Below are 17,438 nucleotides of genomic sequence, written 5' to 3' on the forward strand. Positions count from 1 at the left end.
GAAAAAAAAAATGTTTTTATTTTTTTTTTGTTATAAAGTCTTGCAAATAAATGTTCTTAATAAATTTAGGCCAAAATGTATTCTGCTATATGTCTATGGTGAAAATAACCTAAATCTGTGTATATTTAGTTTGTAGGAAAGTTAGAGTACAGACTACAGGGGGTCCCCTACTTACATCTGACTTGCAAATGACTCCTACTTACAAACGGAGGGATGGACAACAGGAAGTGAGAGGAAATCTACCTCTAGAAAGGGAAATTCTCTCCTGTAAGAGTTAATATGGGAAAAAGGTGTCTCCACTGAAACTTTATCACCAGTCCATGTTTCCCTAACAGCCCAAAATTTTCAAAATCCAATTATCATGGGGACAGAAAGTGAGGTGAAATCTTCTGTACAGGGGCACAGACCGCTAAACAAATGTTACAGGGGTGATAACCCTTGCCTATGTTATTCAAAAAGCTTAAAAATAGTTTTTTTTTTGGCTGGAGCTACACTTCAAAAATGTACCTGTTACAGATTCTACTTAAGAACAAACCTACAGTCCCTATCTTGTATGTAACTCGGGACCCCCTGCCTGTATAGTACATACACTATATTGCCAAAGGTATTGGGACGCCTGCCTTCACATGAACTTTAAAGGTGTTTAATAGGGTTCAATACTGATTTGGCCCACCCTTTGCAGTTTAAACAGCTTCTACTGCTCTGGGAAGGCTGTCCACAAGGTTTAGGAGTGTGTCTATGGGAATGTTTGACCATTCTTCCAGAAGTGCATTTGTGAGGTCAGGCACTGATGTTGAACGAGAAGGCCTGGCTCGGAGTCTCCGTTCTTATTCATCCCCAAGGTGTTCTATCGGGTTGAGGTCAGGCCAATCAAGTTGCTCAACCCCAAACTCTCTCATCCATGTCTTTATGGATCTTTCTTTGTGTACTGGTGTGCAGTCATGTTAGAACAGGAAGGAGCCATCCCCAAACCGTTCCCACAAAGTTGGGAGCATGAAATAGCCCAAAATGTCTTGGTATGCTGACACCTTAAGCCTATTGGTCACCAGGGCAGTTGAAAAGGGTGAACCCTCCCAGTGGACACAAACAGAAATACCTGGCAGAGGTTATAGGCCTTCCCTACCCTACCTTTTAAAGATTTACAGTAAAGTTACATTGCCTGGTAAGTAGGTTGTTGCTGCCAGTGATATGTGATATGTAATACTTTACTTATGAATGTCTGAGTCCAAATATCACGTTAAACCAACAAGAATTAACTGCCTGGGTAATTTCTTTCTAATGCTCTTGTGTTTATCTCTTAGATTGGTACGATTTGATCCCCTTGGGCATTATCTTCTTACTGCTATTGTAAACCCGTCTAACCAGCAGGTAAGACCATAAATATAACACAGATGTAATTGTAATCCCATGGATAAGTCTGTTGCTTAATGCAAATTGCAAGGGTTTCTCCATAGAAAGGTTTTATTACATTTACTGCAAGGTGTATTTACAGCTTTGTGAACCTGTTGGTTGCAGCAAAGATGAGATTTATCTTCTGTGTCATGAAGTCTTTGACGCCAATTAAAATAAGCTTTATAAATGGGAGCATAAAGTACATTTTTCTGTGGGGATTTATGTATGGCAGGCAGTAGCTCCTATACAACTAGTTGGTCCAGTCAGATGCTTACAGTGGACCTCAGCTCAAAAAGCAAAAATTCATGTTACTCGTGGCACGACAGTACCTTGAAAAATATACAATTATGAGATTATAGGAATTCCAGGCAAAATGTACGTCAGCATTGTGAAATCATTTAAAACTTGGTTGCCTCTAGTTGATAATGGTGATGCCACTACTGTGCTACTCTCCATGCTGGAGAGGAAGCTGTACCTAAGGACTTGGAGTGCATTCATCTTCCTGCTCTTGCTTTATTAACTTTGCTTTTGGTCAGAGCTTCCACAGTAAAAGTCCTCTTTGAAAAAAAAAAAAAAAAAATTGACAGGCTTGTTTGGGCTTGAGCATATTAATCTGAATATTTAGTCAGGGTCAAAGTTTGCTTTAAATTTTAATGCCTAACTATTCTGCTTGTTTCTGTGTAGGGGCAGCAAGAAACGCTTTACCTGCCTTCCACTTCCCTGGCAGATGGTGCTTCCCCATGCTCTGGTGATGTACTGTCCTTCGAATTCCTTAGGTCCATTGCAGGGCTTTGGTCCCTGCATACGGCCTTGATGACATCAAAGAATCTGCTTTACCAAATCCCCTAGACAGAAACAAGCATTTAAGCCCTTGCTATGTGGGTGCAACCCTGCTTCAAAGGATAGTTTTTATGTTTCCAGGAGTTCAAGTGATTTTTAAAGCTTGTGTGTTTGTTTTTTTTTGTTTTTTTTTTATTAAAAAATAAATAAAATAAAAAAACATGGTTTGCTCATCTGCTCTGTGCAGGGGTTTTGCAGGTCCCCTGCCAGTGCTCCTGTTCGCCCCCCCCCCCCCCCCGCAGAGGTGCCCCCATAGCAAGCTGCTTACTATGGGGGAAACCTGTGTATGCCCGCTCCCGAGCCCACACAGAGTGGGGCTTGCCCCCCCCCCCCAATTGGCTGTGATTGTCAACAGCAGGATACAAAGCTCCCACTGCTGTGTCCACGCCAATGAGGAGCGGGAGCCTCTGCTTTCGTGAACATCCTTGAATCGAGATCAGGCTCAGGTATATGTTTAGAGGGCACTGCTGGGGGAGCTGCATGCAGAGGCTTTTACAACCACTTTCAACTTTTGTTGTCCTGTCAGCCACTTGTCCTGACATATACAGCTCCTGGGGGGGGGGTGTAGAAGCACCAACTGCTACACATAGAAGGTAGCATAGAAGAATAGGGTTTACATTTAACCAGGGAGCTGTTCCTGTTTAGGTCAGTATTTCAGCACCTGTTGCTTTTTTTTTTATAATTATAGAGTTGTAAACATGGATTATGTTCACTTTCAGTTCATTTTGTGCGAACAGGAAGTCAGATGTAACGGAAGTTTCTCCAGGATGGTTCTGTGTTATTGAATAAATAGAAATAATGCTCTTGTTGGCAAGTAATTGAAGCAGTGTCCACAGGGCAGGGTAGCAATCGCACAAAAGCGTTTCCTTGTCTTCTCTCTGCCACATTTAGCAGGTTGCATGCTGGACTCCACACACCATTGTTGATATTTTTTCTCTTTCAGAGTGATGAGGAGTCCGAGATTTCCCTGGACAGCGCGGAGATCCCCATCTACCGCCAGCGATCGCTACTACCGACTCAGCCGGTACGACGTACCCCGTTGCTCCACAACTTCCTGCACATGCTGTCATCCCGCTCCTCTGGAACACAAGCTGGAGATCAGCCTCCTGTACAAGACTCTGCCACACCTTCACCACCTCCTCCCCCTCCACCCGCAACAGAGAGCAACCAAAGGCTCTTATATTCTCGCATGCGGGAGCGGGCCCCCGGGGTCAGTGCTCCATGCTGCCAAGACCCCAATATGCTGTGCCTATGCATCCGTTGCTCTAGTGCACGGCTGTCTTCGCCTCTGTTCCCCCATCCCGAAGCGCCTGGTGCTCCCTCTACTTCTTCAGGGCTGACCTCCACTTCCTATTCGCCAGTACAGAGTGACCCCCAGCATTCTTTGGAACGTCAGCAGCACCAGTCATCTGCCCAGCATGACCACGGACTTTTAAGCCGACCGTCTGCCTTTAGCAGTGTACACAGTAGTACCGCCGGTAACACACTGCGCAATCTGAGCCTGGGACCTACACGTCGCTCCCTTACAGGGCAGCTGTCCCGCTACCAGCAGCCTTCAACAGAGATGGCTGGTTCTGAGTGGACTCGCACTGTATTGAACATGGGATCCAGGCCGGAAACGGAACCCATGCCTCCTCCCAGAACAAGTGCTGCATCTGTAGGTTTTTTGTCTGTCTTGCGCCAACAGGAAGGAGAATCCTCATCTGTATATACTTCAGCCACTGAAGGGAGAGGGTTCTCAAGCACAGAGCAGGAGGGCTCAGGAGCTCCGCCACCTGTCCACCCCACCTCTGCCCGAACGGATCTGCAGTGTGACCTTAGGCGTTTTTTCCTGGAGTATGATAGGCTGCATGAGCTTGAACCCGGGGCATCAGGCACATCACAGGGACAGGCTCATGAGATGCTCAATAATAACCTAGAGCCTGAGCAGCCGGGTACATCCCACCAGCCAAACCAGGCACACAGTGGGGAGAACAGCTCCAACCAGCCCAGAGGACACTTGAATCGCTGCCGTGCATGCCACAACCTGCTGACCTTCAACAATGACACACTGCGCTGGGAAAGGACGCCACCAGCTTATCCTGGAGCAGCAGGCGCAGCAGGCACATCATCCTGGGAAACTCCACCAGTCCCTTCACCCAGTTCTTTCCAAGCTGGCCTGACAGCTGGCAGCACAGAGCAGCCTGGGGCATCAGGGGTGGATAGAACAGATATAGGAAGTGTGCCAGGTGGAAGTGCCCGTTTGGAACCTGGGACATCACAGGAAGAGAGAACAGTGGGTGTAGTGTATAACCCTGAGACTGGACACTGGGAACGGGTCTACAGTCAGCCTGCTACAGTCACCAGAGCGCCGAATGTATCCCAAGAAGCCTTACCGCAGGATCTGCCAGAGGAAAGCACAGAAGAGGACTCTTTGAGGAGGTAAGAAATATGGCAGAACAAAAAATAAATTAAAATCTTTGTTTTGTAATGTTAAGCAGTCCAAACAGAGCAAAGCTTTTGTTGTTTTTCTTTTATTCTCCTCACTGGAAGGCTGATTATATTATGGCCTGTCAGCAATCCAACCAGGTTAGATGGATGTTATTGTACTTATAAATATTAATTTCAAGCAATGCATGATCTTTCCCTTTTTTTCAATAAAAATAGAAGAGATTTTTTCTACTCTTCATAGTCCTAGTTAAAGGATAAGTTCACTTTTGAGAGCATGTTACACATTACACTCATATTTAAGGTGTAACATGCTCCATGTAACAGTGGGCAGGGGGTACTTTACCCACACTGGCTGCCACAATTGAAAAATAGCGCGGATGTACAGGGCTCTGCCCAGACGGTCTCATCATTCCTTCACAGAATTCTGTGAATGAACTAAAACCACTGTAGTTGGCGTGTACTCAATGAACTGCGAGGCCGCTGGTGAACACTCTGGTAGTTCATTGATCCTTTCTGCTCTTCTGTAGCTGTCTGCCCATATGGTGCGAGCAGACAGTTACACTGAGAGTCTGCAGGAGCATGATCTATTGATCACGGGTGCAATGCTTTCCTGGCTTCTGCAGGAAAAATAATGCACATTTTTTGTTTTCTGCAAAAATGTGAATAATTTTTTTTTCCAGAAAAGGAAACTCGCGAGGCCTTTAAAAGCTGTATTCCTGGCAGATATTGAGATACACAGATAAAATAACATATGGGAGCTTGTCTTATCTGCTAAAGCATTTGTATTTTTGTACACAAACCCATCACACAGCACAACCAGGTGGATAACCACTAACAGCGGTGTCATCTCTCCACTGTAACTGGGAACTTCCCACCAGGTACACAGTGGTGAGAGCAGCTCCATCCAGTTCAGATGACACATTGAGGCTGGACTAGGATTTAAAATGATTGTAAGCCCTTCTTCTTCTTCGTTATTTCTAAAAAAAATAAAAAAAATAAAATAAAAAGGTATCATACTTGCCTCCACTGTGCAGTTCGTTTTGCACAGTGTGGCCCCGAACCTAGTCTTCTGGGTTCCCCTTGCGGTGCTTGCAGCTCCTCCTCGCATCTGTAAAACACCTGGGAGAAGCGCTCTCCCTGGGTGTCCCTGTGGGCGTGCGTCCGAATCCAGCATTTGCGTGCATAGACACAGAATGCCGGACTCTGCCCCGGTGCCCACGTCATTGGGTTTGATTGAGAGCAGTGGACGGATGGAAAATAGGATCACCGTCCAGCGAGTGTCAGCAGCTATGTGTCTGCTGACATCCGCCGCTCCATAGGGGAGCCTGGAGGGTCCGATGTGGTCCGCCTGAAAAACTGACAAACAAAATTACAAAAATGATAGTCTGTTTCTAGCTTTAAAGTAGGGCTACACTTTTTTATATCTCAATGCCTTCACAGCTTTAAGGCAAATAAGTCTCAGCAATGTTATGCTTCCTTCTGCCCCCAGACACTTATCTGCTGTCATGTACACTGGGTCCAGGATCAATTAGCGCCGCTCCCTGGACTTTCTGTATCCTTAACAAACTGCTAGGTTTCTGCTGGCATCAAACTGCTGGAAAGCGAGTGCAGGGGCGTGGCTTGCAAAATGCTGTGTATGTCTATGGATGCACAAAGCTCAGCTCGGGAAGGTGTCTGCTTAGTACAGGGCTTGCTAAGGTGATACTAGCAAATGGGGAGATATGGACTTGGGACACCCAGCTACAGAAGGAAAAAGAAATTTCAGAAGTGGAATACACCCAATAGGGATGTGTGGACCTAGTCTTCTGAAAAAATATCACTTTACCGCAAATTATTTGCGTATTATCACCTAATTTGTTGTGTCGATGGGTAGCATGATGTGCCAAACCTCTTAGTCATTTGTGTTTAAAGGATAGATTCACCTTTCAGGTATAATATGTAACATGTTACTAAATCGCCTACTGCCGCCTCTGACCCCCTATTGTGACAGTGGGTGGGTGATCCTCTCCCCGCACCCGCTTTCAAAATTCCAAAAATGGCAAAGCTGTGTTGGGGCTCTGCCCACATGGCCACGTCATTCATTCATAGTTCTGTGAATAATCGATCTAGAACTACCCTGGCCATTGCAGCAGACAGCTTGTAGTTCTCAATGAACTTCGAGGGTGGTGGTGAGCTTTGCTCGTAGTTCATTGATCTGTATGCCTGTATCCGAGGTATGGGGCAGATGGCTCTGTTGATAGTCTGCAGGACCCTGGCATTGCACCCGATATCTGCTAATGTGCATTTATTATTTTTCTTTAAAGGTGTGTATATATCTGTTTGAAGTATACCTGTACTGTATATTAAAAAATAAATAGTTTAGGCTAGCCTGTAAATGGTAGGAAGAGGAAGACTTCTGACCTGAAAATTAATTCAACTCCCTAATCTATGGAGCCAGTCGGCTTACACGGGGCTTTTTTCACTTTTCTCCCTTCCAGCAGCTAAAGGCAAGTATGCTTTGCTGGGGCCAGGGCATTGAGTGTACCTGTTCAGTTTACGCATGACCCCCACCTTGATCCTGTCAATAAGGCACTCCAACCCAAATTCTGGGGTTTGGAGAGAGTAGGCAGTCCCCCTTCTTGACACAGATAAACATGAAAGATAATTATGGTGATTTCTATCTTCCGGTTACTTTAGAATGTATTCAGTACCTGTTTAGTTTAAATAACATTTTTGTATTAAAATCTGTTCCTATTCTTCATATCATAATCCGCATTCTCTGTTTTTCCACTTGGTGGTGCTGGTGGTCTGCACAGTAACACTGTAGAAGCCTATAGGAGCTCTGTGTCTACATGTACTCCGTATATGAACAGACACTAAATAGCGCAGAGATGCTCTCAGGTGACACAGCCATCTTGTATTCTCAGCCGTGCACGCCTCACTGACTTCATACGTTTTTTTCTGGAGAACTGACAGCTTACATTTCGTTACAAAAACTATCCATTTTCTTTAATTGCAGAGAACTAAGCACATATTACACCATTATGGCAAATTCTTTTTTTATATGGCAGACCCGATGCCCCATCTATATTTGTATAAAGTGTATCACGGACTGAATGAGATTACAGATCTGTCTTTTTTTTGTTATTGCATGTACCCTTCAAATGCAAAAATAAAACTAGTTCTGGTCTAGGATGGTAGAATGATCCTCACCAGGATGCTACATGGAGCTGCTTCTGCTTGGGGCGATCCCCTTTTATTAATGTGGAAGTCAGTCTTCTATCGGTTGTGATTTATTGGAGATGCATTTAAATAGATCAATTAAAAAAAAGGGAGGGGAGGTTCAGGATACTGACACCTGGATTTCCTTTCCTTTTCCCGTTTATTTATTTATTTTTTGTGCACAATTCTTAGAAAAAAAAAAAATGAGGCTCTGGGATTCTGTTCCTTTTTCTGTGTTTTTTTTATTCCTAGTGAGTCTCTGACTTGAGCGTTCTTTTTAAAGCAAGCTGGCAATGGAAACCTCAATATCAATTTATCTAGTCAATAAACCCACATCATTAAAAACCGGCTGTTCTCCATTTCCTCCTGCTGTCCATGTCCCCAATGCAGCTGGGGATTTTGCAGAGCAGTGTTGGCAGCTCTGCACATGCTCAGTTTTCTGTGTATTTTTATTTTTTTACCCTGAGCATTTCCACCCTATCGCATCTAAGCAGTCCATGTGGCTATAGAGTCACACATGTGGATTTATACACAGTGGTAAATGACATCCCACTCCCTCCCTCCCTCCATGCCTATTAACCAGCTAAACACAATGCGAGTGGGATATGACGATTGATTTAGGCCTCACCTCCTCCTTATTCTAAGACACAGGCTGGAGGGACTTGACACAGCCTGTGACTGGCAGAAATCCACCAACACCATGCTATTGCAAAAAAAAAAAAAAAAAATATTTCATTTAATATATTTGTATGCCAATTTAAAACAATTTATTGATATTATTTATTTTTACTCTGTATTCCATTGTGCATCGTCTTTGGAAGAGGCTTCCTTCTGGGACGACAGCCATGCAGACCAATTTGATGCAGTGTGCGACGTATGGTCTGAGCACTGACAGGCTGACTTCACCCCTTCAATCTCTGCAGCAATACTGGCAGCATTCATTTCTCAAAGACAACCTCTGCATATGATGCTGAGCACATGCACTCGGCTGCTTTGGTCAATCATGACAAGGCCTGTTCTGAGTGGAATCTGTCCTGTTAAACCGCTGTATGGTCTTGGCCACCATGCTGCAGCTCCGTTTCAGGGTCTTGGCAATCTTCTTATAGCCTAGGCCATTTTTATGTAGAGCAACAATTCTTTTTTTTTTTTTTTTTTTTTTTTTTCAGATCCTTAGTTCTTTGCCATGTTTTTCCAGTGACCAGTATCAGAGAGTGAGATCGATAACACCAAATTTAACACACCTGCTTCCCATTCACACCTATGATCTTTTAACACTGAGTCACATGACACCAGGCTATGGCTAATTGTGCCCAATTTTGACATTTTCACTTAGGGGTGTACTCACTTTTGTGTGGCTGTGTGTGGAGTTATTTTGAGGGGACAGCAAATTGACACTGTTATACAAGCTGTACACTCACTACTTTACATTGTAGCAAAGTCTCATTTCTTCAGTGTTGTCACGTGAAAAGATGGAGTAAAACATTTACAAAAATGTGAGGGGTGTACTCACTTTTGGGAGATACTGTATGCTTAAGAGATTTGCTCGGGTAACCAGATGTATGTTTTGATGCATGCAGAATTCTGTAGTTGATTAAATTTGAACCCAGGACCCCATCGCTGAAAGGCGCCATTCACTTCACCACCATGTTTTTCAGGCAAATCTGTTGCAGATCAAACTTCAGAACTCCATTGTGATTTGAATGTAATGGCAGTCTTTACACATATAGCCATATCTGATGTATGAGTAAAGGGACAGTAAGTAGCTCAGCCCTGATCTAGGTGCAGCCATTCTATATATAGGTGGCCTAGCTGCATATATATTTATATATGTATCCCGCTCTCTCCCTCCAGCTGTGGATGTGAATGTTGTGTAATAGCACCAGCTGGCTATAGAGGATGCTTGCTCCCATGATGAATCTTTCCAAACTGACATATAGAAAGCTGCAGGGTGTGATTTGCTGCAGGCATTCATTTGGATAGAACAATTAGAGGCAATACGATACATGTTCAGAGCTGACACAAAAACTGTTCTTAATAACACATTGCAAAAGTCAGGACCTCACAGCGAGAGATGAGCCTATAGAGGAGATGAGACCTGTTCCCTGACAGAGATGGAAAATGAGAGGTTTCACACTCATCACAGATCGGAGGTGCGAGGTTAATTATCTCTGTTCCGGTTAATGACTCAGCTGTTGCATGCCTAATGAGCAGGGGATGGTTGACTGATACTGTTGGTGGTGCATCATATTATGCGTGCATACAGGTGGAGGGGAGGTTGGTGTAAAGGGAGAGCTGCTCGTCTCAATGTACTGTATAGATGAGAAGCAGCAGGGTTTGGTAGTGTTCCCATGTTTTGAGGATCAGTATGCAATAACACTGCTGAGTAGATGAACGGTATTCAGTTATACCTAGAAGAGCCAGTAGACCAAGGAGATGAAGGGAAAGAGCAGTGCCTTCTTTTTTTTTTTTGGTTGCCAATTATTGTGTTTTTGTCGTATCAAACCCCAACTCCAGGCACATCCATTATCCACTTCAGCCCCGGGAGAATTTACCCCCTTCCTGACCAGAACACTTTTTGCGATTCCACACTGCGTGGCTTTAACTGACAATTGCGTGGTCATGCGACGTGGCTCCCAAACAAAATTGGCGTCCATTTTTTTCCCCACAAATAGAGCTTACTTTTTGTGGTATTTGATCACCTCTGCGGTTTTTATTTTTTGCTCTATAAACAGAAAAAGCGACAATTAAAAAAAAAAAAACGCAAGTGATGATCAGGAGCCAGTGGGTAGACCTTTATTTGTCATGAGCCTTCAATAGAAGCGTGCCAAACGGCTGGCTTCTGTTGAATCGGCTGCAAAACACACAACCCGATTGTCGGACAGTTTCTTTTGAACCAGCTGATGCCGGCTGACATTGGCCCCGTGTGTATTAGGCTTTAGAGATAACTGCTATTGTTTCATCAGATGCTTCGGTGTGTTTTTGTCTACTTCAGTAGATCTTTTCACCAGTGGTGAAATATTGAGAAGTATGGCCAGAGATTTTTTATTTATTTTTTTGGCCATACTTCTATGGTTAGTGACAGGAATGCATTTACTTGTGCTCTCCTATGACCCTGGAAAGCCTGCTGTTGACTGACATCACAGACCGGAGCTTGTCCTGGCTCTAGAAGGATCCCTTTAATAATGTCGGGATCCACACAGATCCCTTACTGGCAGCTGGCTCAATGAGAAACTAAGAGCCTGAGCCAGCTCCTCCCAGCATGGTGCTCCAGTGAGCACTGGAGGGGCAGAGCAGAGAGCCGCTGACAGTCACCTCTCTGCTCAGGGAACTGAGAAATCAGCAGTCGTGTGATTGCTCAGTTCTCTGACTTCTCGAGCCGGTGGGGGGATAGCTACAGCATCAGACCAGTGCTTTTTTAGAATCCCACACTTCTTTTAATGTAGGAAAGATTACTTTTCATTGGATTGATGAAAGCCTTGGATTGTGTTTATTTTTATTTTTTTATTTTCTTTTATTTTTTATTTTTAATACATTTTGACTTCATAAACAAGCGATGTGTTTTATATACAAGTAGCGTCAGGTCACAACTGAGTATAAGAGGAGAGGCGCCTCTAAGTGTAGCAATATTGTTACATTTAATGAAGGTACAACATTTAGCAACTCGCATGGTTGATTAAAAGAGGCACATCTAAGCCCCTGTACACACAGTCGGAGATTTCCACAACCAAATCCGTCGGATTCTGCCCGTCGGATTTTGTCCGTCGGATCTTGTCCGAAACTGTTGCATACACACGGTCTGTAAAGTTGGCGAAAAATCCGATCTTTCAGAACGTGATGACGTAATTTCGTTACGATGGGACTACGTTCAGGCTAGTAGCCAATAGCTTTGATGTAGGAATTTGATCTGAGCATGCGTGGCACTTGGTCAGATGAAAATGCTCTACACATGATCGGATTAGGTCCGACCGACCCAGTTGGTCAGGAAATATTTCCAACATGTTGGAAAATTGGGTCGACGGAGATTCGTATGGAATCAGTCCGATGCATACCACACACAGTCGGATTATCCGACGACACGGTCCGATAGGACACATTCCGACGGATTCTCCGACCGTGTACAAGGCTTTAGTGTGCAGGCATCCGGGGTAAAGCTGTCCACATAGACCGCCCTCCGCATCGGCATCATCCCTTCCACTCTGCGCTCCGTGGGCGCTTCAAGTCTTGCTTTCAGATCGCTCTACTGCAGGGTAGTCTTCCCGGTCACGATTGCAGACTGACAGCGGTGAGAGCTGGCCGTGCGGAGGATGGTCTATGTGAACAGCTTTACCACGGATGCCTACATACTTGGATATGCCTCTTTTAATCATCAACCATGTGAGTTGCTGAATGTTGTACCTTCATTAAATGTAATCCTATTGATACACTTAGAGGAGCCTCTCTTCTCTTTTATGCTCTGTAGCTCCGGCTGGATTTTGCTTCTAATCCCCTTGTGGAGTCTTCCGTTTGTGAATGGACATTTTTATGGTTACACAGTCAGATTGTTAGAATCTTTTTAGATGAAATATAAACTAAAGAGTTTATGAATAAATGGTTGTGGAACGAATCATCTGAGTTTCCATTATTTCTTATGGGGAAATTCACTTTGATGTACAAGTGCTTTGGATTACAAGCATGTTTCCGGAACAAATTATGCTTGCAATCCAAGGTTTTACTGTATATTTAATAAGCCTCTGTTTTGAACTTTGGGATTTATGAAATTATTTCTTATAAACGCTCCTGATAACGAGCAGAGGGCCCTCTAATTCCTATTGTTTTGTATTGCATTGTGTACTGTCTGCCCTCATTTTGTAAATTCTGCACAAACCGTTGGCACCATATAAATCCTGTATTATAATAATAATCACCTTGCTGAGCCTCAGCTCCTTCCTGTCTACAGGCATTTCTGCTTCAGCTGAATATCATTGCTCTGGATTGGCTTCCTAATGGTGACAATTGGTGGCACGTGCCTCCGCAAAGTGCGTCAGCATGGCCATTTCTAGTCTCCATTAGGGGCATAGGTGCCAATGCAACAGCACTGTTGGTAGACAGTTGTCATCTCATGAAAGTTCCTGAACAAGAATCTTTGCAGAAGGTGGTATTCCTATAAAAGTTGCAAATTTGAAGTGATTGATAACAATTTTTTTTATATGCATTATTCACATAGTTCTTTACATATATTGTACATTCACATCAGCGCCTGCCCTCAAGGAGCTTACAATCTAAGAGTCCTACCTCACATGCATAGATACATGTAACACATGTACGAGGTGCCAATTTAACCCTGATTCACACCTATGCAGTTTGTTGCGCCTTTTTTTTTTTTTTCACATTACACAAAATGCAACAATACTCAACATCAAGAATCACACATTTTTTTTTTTTTTTCTTGCTGTGGCTTTTCTTATCTCTTCGCAAAGTCGCTCAAAGTGTGAAAAGGCTTTTCTAGAGTTGTTTCACGTGTTTCTGGCCCCAGACTTTTTAATGGAAGCATCTGTAAATGCCGGCGGCCCTTGAAAAGGGTCTGCCGACTGGATCCTGATCAACGCTCTCAGCCAATGACTGTCCTCCTGTCAGAACATAATAGCACAGCAGGGGAGATCGTTGTACTAATATTTGGAGCTGTCAGTGCTTTTTTTTTTTTTTTTTTTTTTTTTTTTTTTTTCTTCCTCCTTCAACCCTCTGGTGTTGAAGGGAAAAAAAACAAAAAACTAGTAGTGTGTACTAAGCTTTAGGCTAGAGCAGCATTTCTCAACTCCAGTCAAGGCGCCCCAACAGGTTATGTTTTCAAAGATATAAAAAGAAAAGGGCGCACCAGCCTTGTGCATTATCCTTTGGATATGTATTTATTAAAAATTATAAAATAGAAAAAAAATAAAACTACTCAGACTGTAGAATTCTTGCTATAAAATATTTGCCAAGTAGCAGTATATAGTAGCCATTCCCAACCAGGGTTCCATGGAACCCTGGGGTTCCTCCAGAGGTTGCTAGGGATTCCTTGAGCTGTGCCTTTATAAAGCACCTTTTTTGATGATGCCTACAGAGTTCAAGGTTCAGCAAAGCCAGCAGCATGACACTAAAAAAAATAAAAAATAAAAATAAAAATAAAAAAAATATTAAAGCCAGCAGCTACTAATATTGCAGCTGCTGACTTTTAATAAAAATCACACTTACCTGTCCCAGGTTCCAGCGATGTCGGCGGCAGATGATGGGCGATCGCTCGTCTCGCTGCTGCCACCGCCGCCATCCTCTTTCAGGGAATCGGGAAGTGAAGCATGACGGCTTCACTGCCCGGTTCCCTACTGCGCATGCGCGAGTCGCGCTGCACGTCTCTTATGGTCCCCCGCGGTGTCTCTGGGAACTGTGTGTTTCCCAGAACACAACGGGGGGGCGGAGCGTCTGCGGCGGTCTATCCGGAAGTGGGTGCAGTTACCTGGATTATCCAGGTAACTGCACCCCCCCTCCCCCCCTGAAAGGTGCCGATTGTGGCACCGGAGGGGGGGAGGGATCAGATTAGCGGAACTTCCCCCTTTAGGGTGAAGAACCGCTTTAAGGGTGGCAATCTGAGCACCATTTTAAAGGGAACATTCTTCCTACTGACCACCAGTATAAGGGGCATTGTTCTGATGAATTTGTTTTAGTAAGGGTTCCTCGAGACCTGAAAATTTATTTTTGGCGTTCCTCTAGGGTTAAACGGTTGAGAAAGCCTGGCATAGAGTCTGAATCTAACAATGCTCTCCAAAAGTCATAGGGGAAATCACAGGACTACTGCTATCTGACGTGTTTCGAGGGGAAAACCTCTCTTCCTCAGCACTGCTGAGCTCTGAGGGAGAGGGGTTTTCCACTCGAAACCTGTCAGTTGGCAGTGGTCCTGTGATTTTCCTCCGTGACCTTTGGAGAGCATTGTTCGTTTCAGACTATATTCTGCTACTTGGCTAATATTTTATTGCAAGAATTCTACAGTGGTTTGTGAGTAGTTTTCTTTTTTATAATTTTTAATAAATATCCACAGTGTAATGCACAAGGCTGGTACGCCCTTTCTTTTGTTTTTATATCTTTGATCCTTAGGCTACCCCTATCCTTGAGGGCAGCAAGGCCTTTGACGTTATATAGTCTGTCTGGTAATCCATTATTTTGCACAGGTGATTTGATCAGTTTCACTGCCTTAGGCTGGGTTCACACTGCTGCGGCTACGAGAACCGGATGTGATTCGCACCGCAGTGCAAATCACATGCGATCTCTGTGCGATGCGAGTTCAGCCATACAGATAGTATGGCTGAATTCGCATCGCAACCGCCCCAAACTCGCACAGGACCCTTTTTTTGGTCCGCAGCAGAATCGGATCACATGGGTGTTCACACCATGCGATCCGATTCCTGTCCGAGTTTGCGGATCGCACTGCGATATGCGAACTGATCTGGGGGTGTCGTTAACATTTCACTGACACTCCCAGCAGTTCGCATAGGGCAGTGTGAACTGCCGCCGGGAGGCATGCGATGCGGGAACCCGCCACGGATTTGCGGCGTTCCCGCGTCGCTGCACTGTGAACCCAGCCTTAGGGCCATTTCACACCAGACGCGCTTCCGTTCAGTTCCGTGTGCTTTTTTATGCTCTAAAAATGCATGCACAGTGTTTTCCATGTATTCCAATGGCTCTAGTTCACACCATGCAGTCAGTTTCTGATCAGTTTCCGGTCAGTTTGTGCACCAGAAACTGACCAGAACTGACTGTATTGGTGCAGAAAAAACGGAACTGCATCTGGTGTGAACTGGCCCTTAGTGCCAGTTCACACAAGACGCAGTTCCGTGTGCTTTTTTTTTTTTATGCACTAAAAATGCATGTACAGTGTTTTCCATGTATTCCAATGGCTCTAGTTCACACCATGCAGTCAGTTTCCAGTGCAGAAACTGACCGCATGGTGTGAACTAGAGCCATTGGAATACAGGGAAAACACTGCATGCATTTTGTGCAGAAAAAAAGCACATGAAACTGTACGGAACTGCGTCTGGTGTGAACTGGCAGTTAGTAGTTACCACAGCCGTTTCATCCTGAAAACATGACCTGTTGGGACGCCTTGAGGACTGGCGTTGAGAAACACTGGGCTTGATAATAGCCACCTAATCCACCCGCATGTTTTAGTGGAGGAAACCAGAATGAGCAGAGGGATACCGTGAAAACTCCATAAAGGCCGAGATTCAAACTGAGAGCCCCAGAGGTGCTAACCACCGTGCTACAGTTCTGCTCATTAAATCAATGAGATTACAGTAATATGTTAAAGTTTATATGCTGTTTTGGTAATTGGGTTTAGATTTATTCTAAATGACAAATCTTGATTTAGTACTTGGCAGAGATCATCTTAAGGGAATGAGTTCTTCTGGAGATATATCGTAGAGCACATTGTAATGCTCTATTGCATCTGGTTTCATTTGCTGTCATCTGCTTCAGGCCTTGTGATCCTAGCGCTTGCATACATTGTTTTGCTTTGAAATGTGAATGGACACATGTGGATACTGTAAAGATCACTGATTGATTTTGGCAGAATCGCACTGGGTTTGCCCCTGGCAACATCACCTTGAACACTTGCAGCCAATTGCTGCAGACAGACTCTCATAGCTGGAAAGCTCAGGGGAAATCTGGCTTGATTGATTCCTCTCATTTCACATTAATTACTTTTAAGTGATTTGTATATATTGTTGAATAAGATCAAACACAAGGTCACGAGTCAGCCATTGCCAGCTAATAGAAAACTTTGATTTTGTTGGAAAGACCACTGAAGGTGGTCTATAAGGTATCGGATTTCTAAGATATCAGTAGGTTGAGATATTGTATGGGGTTACAAAGGACCGTTAACCACTTGAGATCTGCGCTATAGCCAAATGACGGCTACAGCACGGATCTCCTTTTCCGGGACTACGTCTATTGACGTCGTCCCGTGCACGAGCGGCCTGCGAGCCCCCTGAGGGGCACGCACGGCACGCTCTGTAATCGGCGAGTCCATGAGACTCGCCTGATCACCGATCCGTGCAAGGGGTCGATCCCGACCCCTTATCACGTGATCAGCTGTCAGCCAATGACAGCTGATCATGTGATATAACGGAGCCGGTAATCGGCTATTATTCCTCCTCCGCGCTGTCAGCGCGAGAAGAAAAAAAAAGCCGTTAACCGGCGGCCGTGATCGGGACATCAGTCCCGATCACGGCCAGCCCTGCTAGTGCCCACTTGCCCCCTGCCAGTGCCCACCTGCCCCCTGCAGTGCCACATGTATTAAAAGTGCCCCCGTCAGTGCCACCCAGCAGTGCCCATAGTGCCACCCAGCAGTGCCCGCAGTGCCACCCAGCAGTGCCCACAATCTGCCTCAAAGGTGCTGCACCCCAGTGCCACATATCCGTGCCCAGCAGTGCCACCTATCAGTGCCCATCAGTCCCATCTATCAGTGGTACCTCTCAGTGCCCATCCGTGCCACCCATCCGTGCCATCTTATCTGCCCATCTGTGCCAATTCGGTGCCGCCTTATCTGTGCCTATTAGTGCCGCCTTAAC

At 44.7% G+C, this 17,438-nt stretch overlaps 1 protein-coding gene across 4 annotated transcripts in view; it reads left to right on the plus strand.

Moving 5' to 3' along the window:
- AMBRA1 (autophagy and beclin 1 regulator 1) overlaps positions 1 to 17,438 on the plus strand; it is a 190,239-nt gene that overhangs the window by 47,269 nt on the left and 125,532 nt on the right. For all 4 annotated transcript variants that reach the window (XM_077461672.1, XM_077461654.1, XM_077461645.1 and 1 more), the window contains exons 6-7: positions 1,302 to 1,368; positions 3,176 to 4,653. In XM_077461672.1, coding sequence (XP_077317798.1) covers positions 1,302 to 1,368; positions 3,176 to 4,653 — 1,545 coding nt within the window. The remainder of the gene's footprint in view (positions 1 to 1,301; positions 1,369 to 3,175; positions 4,654 to 17,438) is intronic.

This window comes from Lithobates pipiens, unplaced genomic scaffold, assembly GCF_037356315.1.
Source record: "Lithobates pipiens isolate NorthernLeopardFrog02 unplaced genomic scaffold, aLitPip1_a1.2 Scaffold_10, whole genome shotgun sequence".
NCBI lineage: Eukaryota > Metazoa > Chordata > Amphibia > Anura > Ranidae > Lithobates > Lithobates pipiens.